This window comes from Grampus griseus, assembly GCF_964374135.1.
Source record: "Grampus griseus genome assembly, chromosome: 19".
In the NCBI taxonomy this organism is placed as follows: Eukaryota; Metazoa; Chordata; class Mammalia; order Artiodactyla; family Delphinidae; genus Grampus; species Grampus griseus.
In genome coordinates, this window is record NC_139013.1 from 14,809,483 (window position 1) to 14,828,304 (window position 18,822).

The 18,822-nt window shown below is 36.8% G+C and overlaps 1 protein-coding gene across 5 annotated transcripts in view; it reads right to left on the reverse strand.

The window, feature by feature from the left end:
• Nucleotides 1-2,602: 2,602 nt before the first annotated feature.
• Nucleotides 2,603-18,822, reverse strand: part of ZFP14 (ZFP14 zinc finger protein) — a 32,917-nt gene continuing 16,697 nt past the window's right edge. For 4 of the 5 annotated variants that reach the window (XM_082677302.1, XM_082677300.1, XM_082677301.1 and 1 more), the window contains one exon: nt 2,603-5,508. In XM_082677302.1, the coding sequence (XP_082533428.1) occupies nt 4,142-5,508 (1,367 nt within the window). In that variant the 3' untranslated portion in view covers nt 2,603-4,141. Of the gene's footprint in view, nt 5,509-7,701; nt 7,953-18,822 lie in introns of those variants that run through there. The other variant, XM_082677304.1, reaches the window with a different exon arrangement.

The window sequence follows — 18,822 nt, forward strand, 5'->3', positions numbered from 1 at the left end:
ACGGCTTTCAGCGACTGTGAAGCTGGGGAGGTCCCGGCTGGGAGAAGGACATCGGATCTCATTGTCCTCCCAGCCTTTCGACTCTCCCCCAAAGCCCCTCAATAAACTGGCTTGATTCCAAAAACTAAAAATAAGAAAAAAAACCCCGCACAAAATGGTATTCAATATAGTATTTTTATTACAATGAAAAATCATTTTGTCCTAATCACTGTTTAATAGAATATTTAAGCATGTTTAATACATACATTATCAAGCACCAGGCTGGAATCTTTTCCATTCTATAGAAAATCACTAGCCTTCCATTCAAGCAGGAAGCTGCTTTCAGAGTATAATGTGAGCTGCAAAAGAAAAGTGCCCTTCCTCACCCCTTCCCAACACAATCACTCACCATGTCTGAAATGACATCCTTGAAGACATTCATTGTGGTTATGGTAGCATCTACCAAAGTGGTTCACATTCTAAAGGTGTTAAAAGGTATTTGGAGTGAGAAGTGCACAATGAAGTAAATTTGAGATACACTATGTTAAATGAAAATTTCTTTAATACATCTTTCGACAAGCTGATAATGTGTACTCGGATTTCCCCCAGAAGTAGATACTTTATCCTTTGTTTCATTTACAGTTTTTCCCCAGATATATTTTTTAAAATATCATCAAGGACTAGTATTCTCTGAAGCAAACTTGTGGAGAATGTTGGTTAAACACTGGTCTTCTGGAGCTACTTTGTACTTGGGAAAGGCAAAACACTGGCCTATTAGTGAAGACTGATTTTGTAAGAAATTCTAAATATAACTATTTAGAATTATGAAGAATAGAATTTTCATAAGTGAAGTTGGTCTAGATTTTGCTCTTTATCTTTATCTAGTTTTGTATCAGATTATTTCACCTGTGTAAAATTAATTAGTAAAATCTTGTTAAGGATTATCTATTCTTAAGGTTTTTACCTACACAACTATCAGATTTTTTCCTTAAACAGGAACTTCGTACACACACACATTTATTTGTTGGTCTGTGGGTTCTAGAGCACAGTCATTGTGATAACATACTTATAGAGAAGAAAATGTAATCCATCTGTATTTTTACATATATTGGAATACATATAGTACATACAGTGTTACCTTATAATTAAAAGGAAAATTTATTGATAATCTGTAATCACTTTTATCATAATGCTGAATGTTTATATTTCATTTTCTTTTCCTTGATTAGACCTGCCAAGATACAGTCATTAACATTGGAAGTCTACTAGTGTCTAATCTCTTAATTTCTACTTTCAATTGTACTTTGCTTCTCTTGTGTTGGTTTGACTTTGTTCTGTTTCTTGTTTCTTGACATAAATGCTTATTCATTCCTTTAATACATTTATCTACATGACAGGCCCAGCACTGATTGCTGCAGGTAAGTGAAGAAGATGAAGACTGGGCCCACAAACGAAGTTTCCTTAATGCATTCGGGGGCACACATTTCTCACTGAATAGAACTTTGGTTACATCTGACAAATTTAGATATGCAGGCATCTCATTAACAATCATTTCTTAAGTAGTGTATAATTTCAGCTTTGATTTTAAATATTACTTCAAATACATAAAAAGGTAAAAATGTTAAAACAATGAACCCTCCATAAACAGCTACTCTACTTCAGTAATTATCAACATTTTGCTAATCTACTTTCTAGCTCTTTGCCAATTTGCTTTCTTTTTCTTTTGCTGGAGTTATTTTAATGCAAATCTGGGTATCTTATTTCATATATATGTATCTCTAACACATAGGATGTTCTATCTTTTAATAACCACATTGACATTATCATCCCTAACAAACAAATCTAATATTTCTAAAAATCATTTAATACTCAGTGCATGTCCACATTTCCCCCAGTCTCCAAAATGTTGTTTTACATTTTGTTCAATCTGGGTCCAAATAATACCCACATATTGAATTTAGTTGATATGCCTCGTCTTTTTTAATCTGTTAACAGTGCCCTTCTTTTCTTTTTCATGCCACTCATTAGTTGAAGAAATCAGGTCATTTGTTTTGTAGAATTTTACACATTCTGGATCTGCTTGGCTGCTTCCTTGCGGTGCCATTTACTTTTTCATCTATTCCCCAAATTCTTGGCTTTAAAATTTTTGATTTAAAGGTTTGATTCCTTCAGTTCATTATTCTGGCAATAAGACTTCATAGGTAGTGGTATGTACTTCCTAATTGCATTGTATCAGGAGGTGCCTATTGTCTGATAGTCCCACCTTTATAGACGTTAAAATTGAATAAAGGGCTCAGAGGTGGTCAGCTTGATAAATCCAATGTAACGTTCTCACTATAAACTTTTTCCCAAATAGTTTTAATATCCACTGAAGATCATTTTCTGGACCCATTATTCCATTAGGAACTAGAAAATTTTTCTAATCCTATCAATTTTTCTGTATTTACTGGTGAGATTTCTTAAATTAAAAAAAAATTAATTTGATGAGTTTTGGGTGACTCTGAAACTTGATTCACATGGGAAAAGCAAAATAAATACTTATTTTTCCATTTATTTATTGGTTTTCAGAATAATGAGTTGGTATCCAAGCATTTCCCATAGCAGCCATAACTGAGCAAATTATCAAACTGCTATTGGGATCATGTGAAAAGACCCAACTCCCACTGGCTGAAGATGGGGCAATTTGAGCATCAAAAAGTATATTGACTGTAATGGAATGTTTTCTTTCTTTTATACAAGAGTATCATACACACACACACACACACACACACACACAAACACACAATTAAATTTCCAAGTGGTTAGTTCCTTTATGCCACCTTTTTGATAATTTCTAATTAATTGAATGGTGGTCAGAGATGAGAGATTATAAAACATTTACTCTTTGGAATTTATTATGGGAAAATAATTTCGTATTTCTCTTTGATTCTTCCAATAGTTATACTCTTAACAACCTCATATTCATAAAATTCATAAGGTTTCTTTTCAGCATGAAATTTCGGATGCAGCTCAAGTGATGAAGAACTTCTCACATTCAGTATAACCTCCTAGATTTTATCCAGAATAAATTATCTTAAGTTTAGTAAGTGCTGAGCAGTGACAGGAGGCATTTCTACATTTATTACTTCTATAGGATATTCCTCTCATATGAATTCACTAATACTAATGATGTTAATAACAACTATAGGTAATATTTACAGAAAACATGCTATGTGGCTGCTATTTTTCCAAGTATTAACTACTCACTCCTCACAACAATTCTATTACATGATGTAGCAGGCTGACTCTGAATTGGCCCTAGTGGTCCCTTCCTCCTGGCATTCATACTCTTGTGTAAGCCTGTTCCCTTGAGTGTAGGGTGGCCTAGTTCCTTGCTTCTAACCAAAAGAAGATAGAAAAGGTGATGAAATAATGTCATTTCAATGATTAGATTACACAAGACGATAGCTTCTTTGATGCTAGCAGCCTCTTGCTTCCTTGGCTTGCACACTCTGATGAAGTAAGCAGCCACCTTGAAGAGGCCCATGTAGCAAGGAATTGAAGTCAGCATTTAGCCAACAGCCAGCTAGAAACTGAGGACCTCAGCGCAACAGCCCTCAGTGAATTAATTCAGTCAACAACCACATGAGGTTGGAAGTGCATCCCTTCCCCAGTTGAGCCTTCCAATGAGACTCAGCCATGGTTGAAATCTTGATTTTAGCCTTGTGAGAGGCCCTGAAGCAGAGAACCCAACTAAGTTATGCCTAGACTCCTGACCCACAGAAACTGAGATAATGTGTATTATTTTAAGCTACTAAGTTTGTGGTAATTTATTACACAGCAATAAATAACTAATATACATAGGTACTACTATCACCATTTTACAAGTGAGCAAAATGAGGCACAGAAATTTAAGTACCTTATCTAATAACACACTGGTAATAAAGGGGTGAAATGGTGATAATGATAGATAAGGCTAAAGATTTTCCTGCATTCATTATATTATTTCCTCATATAAATTTGCTGAAGATATACAATGTCTGAATGGTGGTGGAAGGTTTTAAAGCAACAATTTTTTCTGAAATATAAACTTCTTAATGCTTAGTTATGAGCATGAAACAAATTTTCTCAAAAATGAATTTTCTGATGTTCTGTAACATGTACATTTGAAAGCCTTCTTGTATTAAATTCCATTATGAATTTTCTGATGCTGAGTAAGGTGTGAATGTTGTCTAAAGGCCTTCTTACATTCCTTACATTTGTAGGGTTTCTCACCAGTATGAATTCTCTGGTGTTGAGTAAGAAAAGAATAAAGTCTAAAAGCTTTACCACATTCCTTACATTCATAAGGTTTCTCTCCAGTATGAATACTCTGATGTTGAGTAAGTTGTGAGAGCAATCTAAAAGGCTTTCTACATTCCTTACATTCATAAGGTTTCTCACCAGTATGAATACTCTGATGTTGAGTAAGTTGTGAGAGTAGTCTAAAGGCCTTCCCACATTCTTCACATTCATAAGGTCTCTCACCAATATGAATGCTCTGATGGGAAATAAGTTGTGAGTAACTACTAAAGGTCTTCCAACATTCCATACATTCATAGGGTTTCTCACGAGTATGAATTCTCTGATGGCGAACAAGTTGTTGCCTTAATCTAAAAGTCTTCCCACACTCTTTACATTCATAGGGTTTCTCACCAGTATGAATACTCTGATGGACAGTAAGCTGTTGGCATATTCTAAAAGCCTTTCCACATTCCTTACATTCATAGGGCTTCTCCCCAAAATGAATTTTCTGATGTATTCTAAGGTCTGGACCACATACGAAGGCCTTCCCACATTCCTTACATTCATAGAGCTTCTCAGAAGTATGAAGTCTCTGATGTCGAGTAAGGTGTGTACACTGCCTAAAAGTCTTCCCACATGCCTTACATTCATAGGGCTTCTCACCAGTGTGAATTCTCTGATGTCGAGCAAGCTGCTGATGTACTCTAAAGGCCTTCCCACATTCCTTACATTCATAGGGCTTTTCACCAGTATGAAGTCTCTGATGTTGAGTAAGTTCTTGGAGGACTGTAAAGGCCTTCCCACATTCCTTACATTCATAGGGTTTCTCACCAGTATGAAGTTTGTGATGTCTAATAAGGTGTGCACGCTGTCTAAAGGCCTGCCCACATTCTTTACATTTGTAAGGTTTTTCACCAGTATGAATTCTCAGGTGTTGACTAAGTGTTGAGCGACGAATAAAGGTCTTCCTACATTCCTTACATTCATATAACTTTTCTCCATTATGAATTCTCTGATACTCAGCAAGAAGATTATGCCTTTTGTAAGTGGACATTTTTTCAGAAGCAATTTTCACTTGCCCAAAATATCCCTGTTGTGGTTCCTTTTGCCCCTCAATCTTGCTTTTGCATTCCCAATCATTTCTAAAAAAGGAGTCTTGAAGGCCATAGCTTTTAATTCTTTCCATTATCTCCCACTGGAATGAATATATTTCATAAATGTCCTTTTCTGGAGATAAAGTATTGGTCCTGTATCTGGACTCCAAATCTGAAAGAAAACAAGAAAGCAAACACACGCTGTTTTCCGGTTCCAGAAGAAAGAAAACTATACAGAAATAAAAAGCACCTAAAATAATGCCTATTACTGAAACTGAGCAGGACTCTGTGGGGCTCCTGGGCATGGAAGCCTTTCTGTGTTCCCCATTTCTTTGTTTGCAGGGAACAGACTCCAGCCTCCATGACCTTCCCTGAGTCCCAAAGGGCAAATTCGAACAGTTGCTCATCAGGGAAGGGAGGGGATGCAGAAACAAGGAAGGAGTAGTCAAGAAACAACAGTACAGCCTTGGGGTGTCCTGGTTCTACCTCAAGGGATACACATAACAGTATCTTTGAGTTCTTCTGCAAAACTAAAACCGGCACCAAACAGAAGATGTTCCAGAGAGAAAGTCACAGTTTGATAACCTCGAGACGCTCATCAGGAGACCACCTGAGGCCAGATTCAAGGAATACAGGCCCTGCACACAACCTGATCCTTATCAGCAACCCCGTCCTTGAACCACTGCTATAAAACTCACCAAATCCTCCTGGGTTGGGACACACAGTTCTTGAGGCACTAGCCTGCTGTGTCCCCGTTTGCCTGGCAAAGCAATAAAGCTATTCTTTTCTACTTCACCCAAACCTCTGTCTCCAAGATTCGATATGGCACTGGTGCACAAAGGCTGAATTTTCAGCATCATTACCAGTGAATGGATTAGACATCTCTAGAAGATAGGCATTCTTGCTACAATAACACATATGTGTACCTAAAAAAACCTATCTTCTGTAAAATTACACACCAAAAATTAGAGTTTATGGGGAAAACAGGGCTGGAGAAGAACACTCAAATCTATGCAACTTTATTGGCAGAGCACTAACAAATATAATAATTGATATCTCAAGAGATAACCTGAAAGGCAGCTCAACACAGCTGAAGGCTGCATCATGGATATTAAAATGCACACAAAAAGTTGAAAACACTGGATTTCAGGTGCTGAGACATTGTACATGAAAATAAAGCCCTGAGCCAGTGAGGCTACCATTAAGATGGAAATAGGATGAAGTGAAACCTGTCATCAGCTAGGAGACATGCAAGGTTGATGGTATCCATGTCTGGGGAGGGAGCCTGAATGTAGGCATTTATTATTAATTTTCTTAATATGGAGGTGTAAGGGCTCTTAACAATAAAGTATCAAATTAAAGGCTTTTGCCTTTCCTGCTGAATGTTATAAATCTATTTCTACCATTCTGGCACTATTCAACCAGGAAAATTACCTGTGAAACAACTAAGTTCCACATTATACTGATATCATTCCCTATTTCATATCATTACTAAGCTAATTTGTATTACGGATTATTAACTGTATTATGGAACAGACTATATTCTCATACATTTCAAAACAAGGCAAAGGAAACAGAGAATAAAGAAAGTTCAGGAATGGAGGTGAGGTTGGTGATTAGGCAAACAAGGTAAATCAGTGGAGGCCTGATTTAAGTGTGTGTAAGAATCACCTAAAGGTCTGTTAAAACTACACAGAGATGTTTGACTGAAACAAGATCTACAGGACTAGTTCCTGCACATGTTTTTGTTTTGTTCTTTTTTATATCTGACAATAAATGACCCTGTTGCTGATCAATGTTTGAGTCTCTCTACTTAAACGTTTTCAATGATTTCTCTTTACAATTAGAATAAAACAGAAATACCTGAGCATGAATAATAAGGCTTCTGCTTATCAACTCCTCTCCCATTTACTTTCTCTGTTCATGCCATAAAGGCCTCTTTTCAGCTCACAAAATGCACTGTTTAATGTTTAATGCAACTGTTGCCATTAAATAGGGCTCTTGACAGGTTGCTCCTTCTTTGAGAAATCCTCTGATTTTGTGTGCTTGACTTCTCTTCATCCTCAGATCTCAAATCAAAAATCACTTCTTCAGAAAAGATATTCCTGCTGATCCTATTTAAGTCTAAGCACTTTATGCTCTATCCCAGAAACATGTTGCTCGTCTCTATAACATTGCAATAACATATTTATTAATTTTCTCACTTGTTATTCCATTAGTCTCTTACCCCTAAGTTTTCCCAGTGGCAGAAACGATTCTAAGTTCACTTACTATTGAATAAGCAACCCCAAATTCACAATAGATGTTACTCATTTAATTCCCACAATTATGTAATCACTAACAAATATATACATCCGTCTCTAACCTTTTTTTTAATTTATTTTATTTCTGGCTGTGTTGGGTCTTTGTTGCTGTGCGCAGGCTTTATCTAGTTGCAGTGAGCAGGGGCTACTCTTCATTGCAGTGCGTGGGCTTCTCATTGAGGTGGCTTCTCTTGTTGTGGAGCACGGGCTCTAGGTGCTCAGGCTTCAGTAGTTGTGTCATGCAGGCTTCAGGAGTTGTGGCATGCAGGCATCAGGAGTTGTGGCACGTGGGCTCAGTAGTTGTGGCTTGTGGGCTCTAGAGTGCAGGCTCAGTAGTTGTGGTGCATGGGTCTAGCTGCTCCGCAGCATGTGAGATCTTCCCAGACCAGGGCTCAAACTGGTGTCCCCTGCACTAGCAGGTGGATTTGTGACCACTGCACCACCAGGGAGGCCCTGCCTCTAATCTTTTATACTGTACTACAATGACTTGCTTATCTCCACCAGAGTTCATACGATTACTACATCAGTGTTACATTTACTCAAACACTTGCTCCTCCATATCTTCCCTAGGTGCTCCTCTCCAATCCTACATAGCCGCAGAAACTTTCGTACTTCCCAGAGAATGATCTCAAATATTTTTCAATCATGCTAATATTGACAGGCTTATGAAATCCTGAGCAAAAAGGCATGTGTAGATATTGAGTACAGAAGAATGGCTGTCAACTATGGAATGGGATTTGGTATCACCTGAGTACAAGAGAGTACAAATAAAGGCTATGTTAGATGTGGGCTTGAAGACAGTGACCCACATGGGGGACGTGAGTGAAGAATATCTAAATGCAAATGAAGTAAGAAAAGAGATGGGAGAAGATGGGATAGGAGAGATAGGAAAGTATTTTTCTGTGACTACCGTATAAATGTATAAAACTGTTGACATGACTCAAATCATTGCTTGATCACTGTGAAACAAAATGAGAAATAAAATCTTAAAACCAAGAGACATCTTCACTTCAAAAATTTAAAACTATTTACTAAATTTAAAAAAATTGAAGAATTTCTAGAATACTGAAAACACCACATTATCAAGAATCTATGAAATACAGCTACAGATCTTAGAAGAAAATTCATCAATACATTTAAATAGAGCAATAGAAATGAAAGAAAAAAATATATGAGTATCCCACTCAAAACTTAAGAAAAGAACAACAAAATATACTGAGGAACCCAGGAGAAAATAAATTAAAATAAATGCAGAATTCCATTAATTAGATAACAGTAAAATAATGAAATTAATATGCAAGTGAAAAACCCAGGTTGTTTGAAAAAATTAAATGAAATATATTAACCAACTGCTAAGATAATAAGAAAAAACAGGAGGGACTTCCCTGGTGGCACAGCAGTTAAGAATCTGCCTGCCAATGCAGGGGACACAGGTTCAATCCCTGATCCAGGAAGATCCCTCATGCCATGGAGCGACTAAGCCCGTGCACCAAAACTACTGAGCCTGCGCTCTGGAGCCCATAAGTCACAACTACTGAGCCTGCGTTCCTAGAGTTCGTGCTCTGCAACAAGAGAAGCCACCGCAATGAGAAGCACATGCACCGCAACGAAGAGCAGCCCCCGCTCGCCACAACTAGAGAAAGCCCGTGCACAGCTACAAAGACCCAACACAGCCAAAAATAATAAATTAAAAAAATATATTTTTTTTAAGGAAAAAAAGGAAAGCATTCAAACAAAATAAAAAACAGCAACTAGGTATCAGAGCATATCTTGCAAGCAGAAACACTGACTACCTTTTTTCTGGACTATCATTTTGAGAATGTTTGTATAACAAATACCCTTGGAAGGCAGAGATACTCTCTCTCTCTAAATCAACCTACAGGTTTGCTAACTGTTCAATATAATAAGGGTAGTATCTCCCTCAAAGCAAAGGTCATGCATGTGTATTACCCATTATGAAAGATTTGGGTTCTCTAAACTCCGGGTCCTCTCCCATAATGCAGCTCACTGAATGTTCACGTATCTACCTGGACCATCCGCATCACCCCCATGGAACTTGTGGGCAAAGAGGAACAAGGCAAATATGTTGATGTTCATGCTGCTTGTTGTGCTTTGAGCAATAAAATCCTCTGCCTTTGGATTAGGAGTCTTGTGTCTTCTGCCAGCATCCATGACACTGCTGTAGGCTACTTGTTAGCTTGCAAGTAGGGTAAAATTTCAGACCCTTTACACTTCTTGACACTAACAAATTATTAATAAAACAGAATATTTTGAAAATCGTGGCGCACAGGCTTAGTAGTTGTGGCGCATGGGCTTAGTTGCTCCATGGCATGAGGGATCTTCCTGGACCAGGGATCGAACCCATGTCCCCTGCACAGGCAAGTGGATTCTTAACCACTGCGCCACCAGGGAAGCCCCCCAAATTATTTTTAAGTGAGTTTAAAAATGAAATCTAAACCTAGTAAAGGAAAGCTATATGCCAATATCACTTATAAAATTTCATGCCAAAACTTATAGCACACTAAAAGAAAATATATCATAACTAACCGAGGCTTACCCTGAGAATGGAAGGACAGTTCAACATTAGTAAATCTTCTAAAAAATTTATAATATTAATTATTCTTTTTTAAAATTTATTTTTATTTTATTTTATTTTTTTGGCCACACAGCATGTGGAATCTTAGTTACCTGACCAGGGACTGAACCCATGCCCCCTGCATTGGAAGCACGGAGTCTTAACCACTGGACTGCCAAGGAAATCCCTATAATACTAATTATTCTAAGGATTAAAATTATACACTTATTTCTAAAGACACTGGAAAGCCATCTGACATTAACTCAGCACTCATTATTTATAAAAAAAAAAGCACTCAAAATAATAGGAATATACAGTTACTTCCTCAACATGATAAAAAGTGTATTTCTTAGCCCAAAAGCTAGATTTAACTTAGTGAAGAAACACTGGGAGCATGAGGAGACTTAGGAACTGTTCTAAAAATTGATTGTAGTGGTAGTTACATAACTATATATGTTTATTAAAATGCCTAAAACTGGATACTAAAAAGAGTGAATTTTAATGTATGTCAATTATATATTCATCAATAAACTGAATTTTTTAAAGTATAAAAATGTAAACACAAAAAACATGTAGATTCCCACTAACTTATAAAAATAATGCAATCCTCAGGGAGTATGTGGAAAATTTCTGTACCTTCCATTCAATTTTGCTGTGAATGGAGACTATGAATGAAGTCTATTTTAAAAAAAAATGAATGTAAAGTGTCTTGTCCCTCTAACTCACCTATATTCTACTTCTTTTTATTTGTTCTGAAATATTTAATTATGAACTCTAAAAGTCATTTTTCTTTTTGCCCAAACTCTGTTCCAAAAATTAATTTGTAATGGCTTACTTTAGTCACCAGATTATCACCTAGAATGGAAAAAGCCTGTAGGTCAGAGATATAAGTGGCCTAATGCAATGCAATAATGCTACACTGATTCGAATTAAGGATCAACACTACACTTTAAATCCATTTGTGTAAATGGCTTTTAAGTATATGTTTTATTATTTTTTAAAATTTTTTAATTAATTAATTTATTTTTGCCTGCATTGGGTCTTCATTGCTGTGAGCGGGCTTTCTCTAGTTGCAGTAAGTGGGGGGTACTCTTTGTTGTGCTGCGCAGACTCCTCATTATGGTGGCTTCTCTTGTTGTGGACCATGGGCTCTAGGCATGTTGGCTTCAGAAGTTGTGGCATGTGGGCTCAGTAGTTGTGGCACACGGTCTTAGTTGCTCCGTGGCATGTGGGATCTTCCCGGACCAGGGCTCGAACCCGTGTCCCCTGCATTGGCAGATGAATTCTAAACCACTGAGCCATCAGGGAAGCCCTTAAGTATATGTTTTAAAAGGATTAGCAAAATATTTTTGTTTGGGGTTTTCTACACAAATATATAGCTACTACTGAAAAACTGGGGTAACTGACACCCTAAATCCAGGTAAACCTCCACGAGATTACACTACACAGTCCCTATTTCTTAGGGTGACACAAGCAGACCCCAAAACATGGGAAGTCTGGAGGATGTCTCAGCAGGGCAACCAAAGAGATTAGGATATGACTCCACCTGAGCTGCAAAATTCTGAGACCTCCTGGATGAAGTGCTGCCCCTGCTTTGGAGAAAGCAGCTTTCAGAGAAATCAGCACCATGTGGTTCCTTCCTGAGAGATCCCAAAAGCTTAAGAGGGGTGGCCATAAGGTGGCTTGCAGTTTTAACTGATACTCTGTGATTCTGAATCCCAGTGGAAAATTCTACTCAACAAGCGGAAGAAGAAAATAATTTCTCTTCTAGAACTAGAAAGTTAGTCTTTTAACAGAAATAATATGACAGTCAAATGATTTATTTCTTTCTTATAATGCTCCTTAGAAAAGCAATCTTGCTGTAAGATCCAACAGATGCATTTTATGCAAACAGAGAGGTAGAATAAAATTAACACAATCCAAATTAAAAATACCAATGAATTTATTTTTTCCTAGAATTAGACATGTTACTTCAAGAATCTATATGGAGAAATAACCAATAATTTTTTAAAAACTGGAAAAGAAGACTAATAAGAAGGGAATACTCCAAAGGTTAGTAGAGGCACACTAAAAAGCTCCAGTAATCATACAGGGACTTCCCTGGTGGTCCAGTGGTAAACAATCCACCTTCCAATGCAGGGGACGCAGGTTTGATCCCTGGTCAGAGAACTAAGATCTCACATGCCACGGGACAACTAAGCCTGTGCACGACAACTACTGAGCTTGTGCACCTCAAATAGAGAGGCTGTGTGTCACTAACTACAGAGCCCACGTGCCCTGGAGCCTGCACACCACAACTAGAGAGAAGCCCAAGTGACGCAACAAAGAGCCTGCGAGCCACGACGAAAAGATCCCACATGCCTTAACGAAGATCCTGTGTGCCTGCAACTAACACCTGAAGCAATCAAAATAAATTACAATACATACTTTAAAAAAAATAAAAAATAACAAAAATAATATTGACATTGATGACAAAAAACTGCATTAAAATATTAAAAAATTTTCAGGTTAAACATATTGTTGAGAAGCAAGAAGAACTATAATCCTGCAGCCTGTGGAACAAAAACCACATTCACAGAAAGATAGACAAAATGAAAAGGCAGAGGGCTATGTACCAGATGAAGGAACAAGATAAAACACCAGAAAAACAACTAAATGAAGTGGAGATAGGCAACCTTCCAGCAAAAGAATTCAGAATAATGATAGTGAAGATGATGCAGGACCTTGGAAAAAGAATGGAGGCAAAGATCGAGAAGATACAAGAAATGTTTAACAAAGATTTAGAAGAATTAAAGAACAAACAAACAGAGATGAACAATACAATAATTGAAATGAAAGATACACTAGAAGGAATCAATAGCAGAACAACTGAAGCAGAAGAACGGATAAGTGACCTGGAAGACAGAATGGAAGAATTCACTGCTGTGGAACAGAATAAAGAGAAAAGAATGAAAAGAAATGAAGACAGCCTAAGAGACCTCGAGGACACCATTAAATGCAACAACATTCGCATTATAGGGGTCCCAGAAGGAGAAGAGAGAGAGAAAGGACCCAAGAAAATATTTGAAGAGATTATAGTCAAAAACTTCCCTAACATGGGAAAGGAAATGGCCACCCAATTCCGGGAAGTGCAGAGAGTCCCATACAGGATAAACCCAAGGAGAAATATGCTGAGACACATAGTAATCAAATTGGCAAAAATTAAAGACAAAGAAAACTTACTGAAAGCAGCAAGGGAAAAATGACAAATAACATACAAGGGAACTCCCATAAGGTTAACAGCTGATTTCTCAGCAGAAACTCTACAAGCCAGAAGGGAGTGGCATGATACACTTAAAGTGATGAAACCTACAACCAAGATTACTCTACCCAGCAATGATCTCATTCAGATTCGGTGGAGAAAACAAAAGTTTTACAGACAAGCAAAAGCTAAGAGAATTCAGCACCACCAAACCAGCTCTACAACAAATGCTAAAGGAACTTCTCTAAGTGGGAAACACAAGAGAAGAAAAGGACCTACAAAAACAAACCCAAAACAATTAAGAAAATGGTCATAGGTACATATCGATAATTACCTTAAACGTGAATGGATTAAATGCTACAACCAAAAGACACAGGCTTGCTGAATGGATACAAAAACAAGACTCATATATATGCTGTATACAAGAGACCCACTTCAGACCTACGGACACATAGAGACTGAAAGTGAGGGGATGGAAAAAGATATTCCATACAAATGGAAATCAAAAGAAAGCTAGCAATACTCGTAACAGAGAAAATAGACTTTAAAATAAAGAATGTTACAAGAGACAAGGAAGGACACTACGTAATGATCAAGGGATCAATCCAATAAGAAGATATAACAATTATTAATATATATGCATCCAACATAGGAGCACCTCAATACATAAGGCAACTGCTAACAGCTATAAAAGAGGAAATCGACAGTAACACAATAAGAGTGGGGGACTTTAGCACCTCACTTACACCAATGGGCAGATCATCCAAAATGAAAATAAATAAGGAAACAGAAGCTTTAAATGACACAATAGACCAGATAGATTTAATTGATATTTATAAGACATTCCATCGAAAAACAGCAGATTACACTTTCTTCTAAAGTGTGCACGGAACATTCTCCAGGATAGATCACGTCATGGGTCACAAATCAAGCCTCAGTAAATTTAAGAAAATTGAAATCATATCAAGCATCTTTTCTAACCACAACGCTATGTGATTAGAAATCTATTACAGGGAAAAAAACGTAAAAAACACAAACACATGGAGGCTAAACAATACGTTACTAAATAACCAGGAGATCACTGAAGAAATCAAAGAGGAAATCAAAAAATACCTAGAGACAAATGACAATGAAAACACGACGATCCAAAACCTATGGGATGCGGCAAAAGCAGTTCTAAGAGGGAAGATTATAGCTATACAAGCCTACCTCAAGAAACAAGAAAAATCTCAAATAAACAATCTAACCTTACACCTAAAGGAACTAGAGAAAGAAGAACAAACAAAACCCAAAGTTAGCAGAAGGAAAGAAATCATAAAGATCAGAGCAGAAATAAATGAAATAGAAACAAAGAAAACAGTAGCAAGGATCAATAAAACTAACAGCTGGTTCTTTGAGAAGATAAACAAAATTGATAAACCATTAGCCAGACTCATCAAGAAAAAGAGGAAGAGGACTCAAATCAGTAAAATTAGAAATGAAAAAGGAGAAGTTATACAGACACCACAGAAATACAAAGCATCCTAAGAGACTACTACAAGCAACTCTATGCCAATAAAATGGACAACCTGGAAGAAATGGACAAATTCTTAGAAAGGTATAACCTTCCAAGACTGAACCAGGAATAAATAGAAAAAATATGAACAGACCAATCACAAGTAATGAAATTGAAACTGTGATTAAAAATCTTCTAACAAACAAAAGTCCAGGACCAGATGGCTTCACAGATGAATTCTATCAAACATTTAGAAAAGAGCTAACACCCATCCTTCTCAAACTCTTCCAAAAATTGCAGTGGAAGGAACACTCCCAAACTCATTCTATGAGGCCACCACCACCCTGATACCAAAACCAGACAAAGATACTACAAGAAAAGAAAGTTACAGACCAATATCACTGATGGATATAGATATAAAAATCCTCAACAAAATACTAGCAAACAGAATCCAACAACACGTTAAAAGGATCATACACTATGATCAAGTGGGATTTATCCCAGGGATGCAAGAATTCTTCAGTATATGCAAATCAATCAATGTGATACACCATATTAACAAATTGAAGAATGAAAACCATATGATCATCTCAACAGATGCAGAAAATGCTTTTGACAAAATTCAAAGTTTTGAATTTTCAGTTTTACCATTTATGATAAAAACTCTCCAGAAAGTGAGTATAGAGGGAACCTACCTCAACATAATAAAGGCCATATATGACAAACCCACAGCAAACATCATTCTCCATGGGGAAAAACTGAAAGCATTTCCTCTAAGAGCAGGAACAAGACAAAGATGTCCACTCTCACCATTACTATTCAACATAGTTTTGGAAGTCCTACCCATGGCAATCAGAGAAGAAAAAGAAATAAAAGGAATACAAATTGGAAAAGAAGTAGTAAAACTCTCACTCTTTGCAGATGACATGATACTATACATAGAGAATCCTAAAGATGCTACCAGAAAACTACTAGAGCTAATCAATGAATCTGGTAAAGTTGCAGGATACAAAATTAATGCACAGTAATCTCTTGCATTCCTATACACTAATGATGAAAAATCTGAAAGAAAAATGAAGGAAACAGTCCCATTTACCACCGCAACAAAAAGAATAAACTGCCTAGGAATAAACCTACTGAGGGAGACAAAAGACCTGCATGCAGAAAACTATAAGACACTGATGAAAGAAATTAAAGATGATACCAACAGATGGAGAGATATACCATGTTCTTGGATTGGAAGAATCAACATTGTGAAAATGACTGTACTACCCAAAGCAATCTACAGATTCAAAGCAATCCCTAACAAATTACCAATGGCATTTTTGCGGAACTAGAACAAAAAATCTTTAAATTTGCATGGAGACACAAAAGACCCTGAAGAGCCAAAGCAGTCTTGAGGGAAAAAAACGGAGCTGGAGGAATCAGACTCCCTGACTTCAGACTATACTACAAAGCTAGAGTAATCAAAACAATATGGTACTAGCACAAAAACAGAAATACAGATCAATGGAACACGATAGAAAGCACAGAGATAAACCCACTCACCTATGGTCAACTAATCTATGACAAAGTCGGCAAGGATATACAAAGGAGACAAGGATATACAATGGAGAAAAGACAGTCTCTTCAATAAGTGGTGCTGGTAAAACTGGACAGGTACATTTAAAAGAATGAAATTAGAACACTCCCTAACACCATACACAAAAATAAACTCAAAATGGATTACAGACCTAAATCTAAGATCGGACAGTATAAAACTCTTAGAGGAAAACACAGGAAGAACACTCTTTGACATAAATCACAACAAGATTTTTTTTGATCCACCTCCTAGAGTAATGGAAATAAATACAAAAATAAACAAATGGGACCTAATGAAACTTCAAAGCTTTTGCACAGCAAAGGAAACAATAAACAAGATGAAAAGACAACCCTCAAAATTGGAGAAGATATTTGCAAATGAATCAATGGACAAAGGATTAATCTCCAAAATACATAAACAGCTCATGCAGTTCAACAATAAAAAAACAAACAACCCAATCCAAAACTCGGCAGAAGACCTAAATAGACATTTCTCCAAAGAAGATATACAGATGGCCAAGAGACACATGAAAAGCTGCTCAACATCACTATTATTAGAGAAATGCAAATCAAAACTACAATGAGGTATCACCTCACACCAGTTGGAATGGACATCGTCAGAAAACCTACAAACAACAAATGCTGGAGAGGGTGTGGAGAAAAGGGAACCCTCTTGCACTGTTGGTGGGAATGTAAATTGATACAGCCACTATGGAGAACAGTATGGAGGTTCTTTTAAAAACTAAAAATAGAATTACCATATGATCCAGCAATCCCACTACTGAGCATATACCCAGAGAAAACCATAATTCAAAAAGACATGTGCACCCCAATGTTCACTGCAGCACTATTTACAATAGCCAGGTCATGGAAGCAACCTAAATGCTCATCAACAGACAAATGGATAAAAAAGATGTGGTACATATATACAATGGAATATTACTCAGCCATAAAAAGGAACGAAATTGGGTCATCTGTTGAGACGTGGATGGATCTAGAGACTGTCATAGAGTGAAGTAAGTCAGAAAGAGAAAACCAAATATAATATATTAACGCATGTATGTGGAACCTAGAAAAATGGTACAGATGAACTGGTTTGAAGGGCAGAAATTGAGACACAAATGTAGAGAACAAATGTATGGACACCAAGGGGGGAAGTGGCGGGGTGTGGTGGTGGTGGTGTGATGAATTGGGAGATTGGGATTGACATGTATACACTGATGTGTATAAAATGGATGACTAATAAGAACCTACTGTATAAAAAAAATAAAATAAAATTCAATAATTCAAAATAAAATGATAAAGAAACATTGTTGATAACAATATTATGTACTTGAATAAAGTAAAGTAGAAGATATGTAAATTTCATTAGGACCCATCAGCCTTTCTTGAGGAATTCAGTAAAGAATAAATTAAGAAAAGAAAGAGAGATCTGGAAAGAAGGAAAATCAAAACTATGTCATAACAATTGGTATGAGTATTGAAACTTTTTAACTCTATGACTAATTTTAACAAAGTGTGTTAATAATGTGGGAATTAGGGTTACAGAACATAATTTACATGTTATTTACTCTAAAATATAGAAATACTATAAGAAGTGGTGGGAAAGGAGACTTCTGTTTCTGACTATGACAGAGAAGCTAGTTTTAGACTAACCCACCCAAGACAACTGAAATGGTTAATTAAAATAATTGTTTGATGATACTAATGAACAACCAAAGCAGCCAGGACTGGACAGCCAACGTCCTGGAGAGAAAGCAAACATGTTGAATTCAGCCAACACTCTGCATGGAATTTCCCCTGAGGTATTTGCTGACCCTCAAACTGAGCATCAATCAAGGCCATGAAGTTAAGCAGAAAGTAACTTCTAAAAGGCTAAAAGTCCAAGTAGAGATTTTGGCAGTCTCAAAGTGCTAGGGAGACAGAAATTGGAGTCCAGATCCCTCTAAAGAGGAAGTTTCCTAATAATCATCCCAGACTTTCAGCTGAGACCCCAGAAGAGCTACAAACAGGCAGTAAACAGACTATTCTTAAATGGATGAAGTTGATCAGCCCATGCTCTGTATGCCTACCAGAGGCAAATTAAATCATCTCTGAAGAAAGACAACATATTGTTCAGAAACTTTCAGAGCCTCTAAAAATTTTCAAACACCATGTCCAGAATTTGACCATAAATAATCAGGTATAAAAGACTGGAGAAAAATGACTAAAAAACCAAGAGGTTAAGCAGACAACAGAAACAGACCCAAGCTATTACAAAACTGTGATTAATATTCCAAAAAAACAGGGGC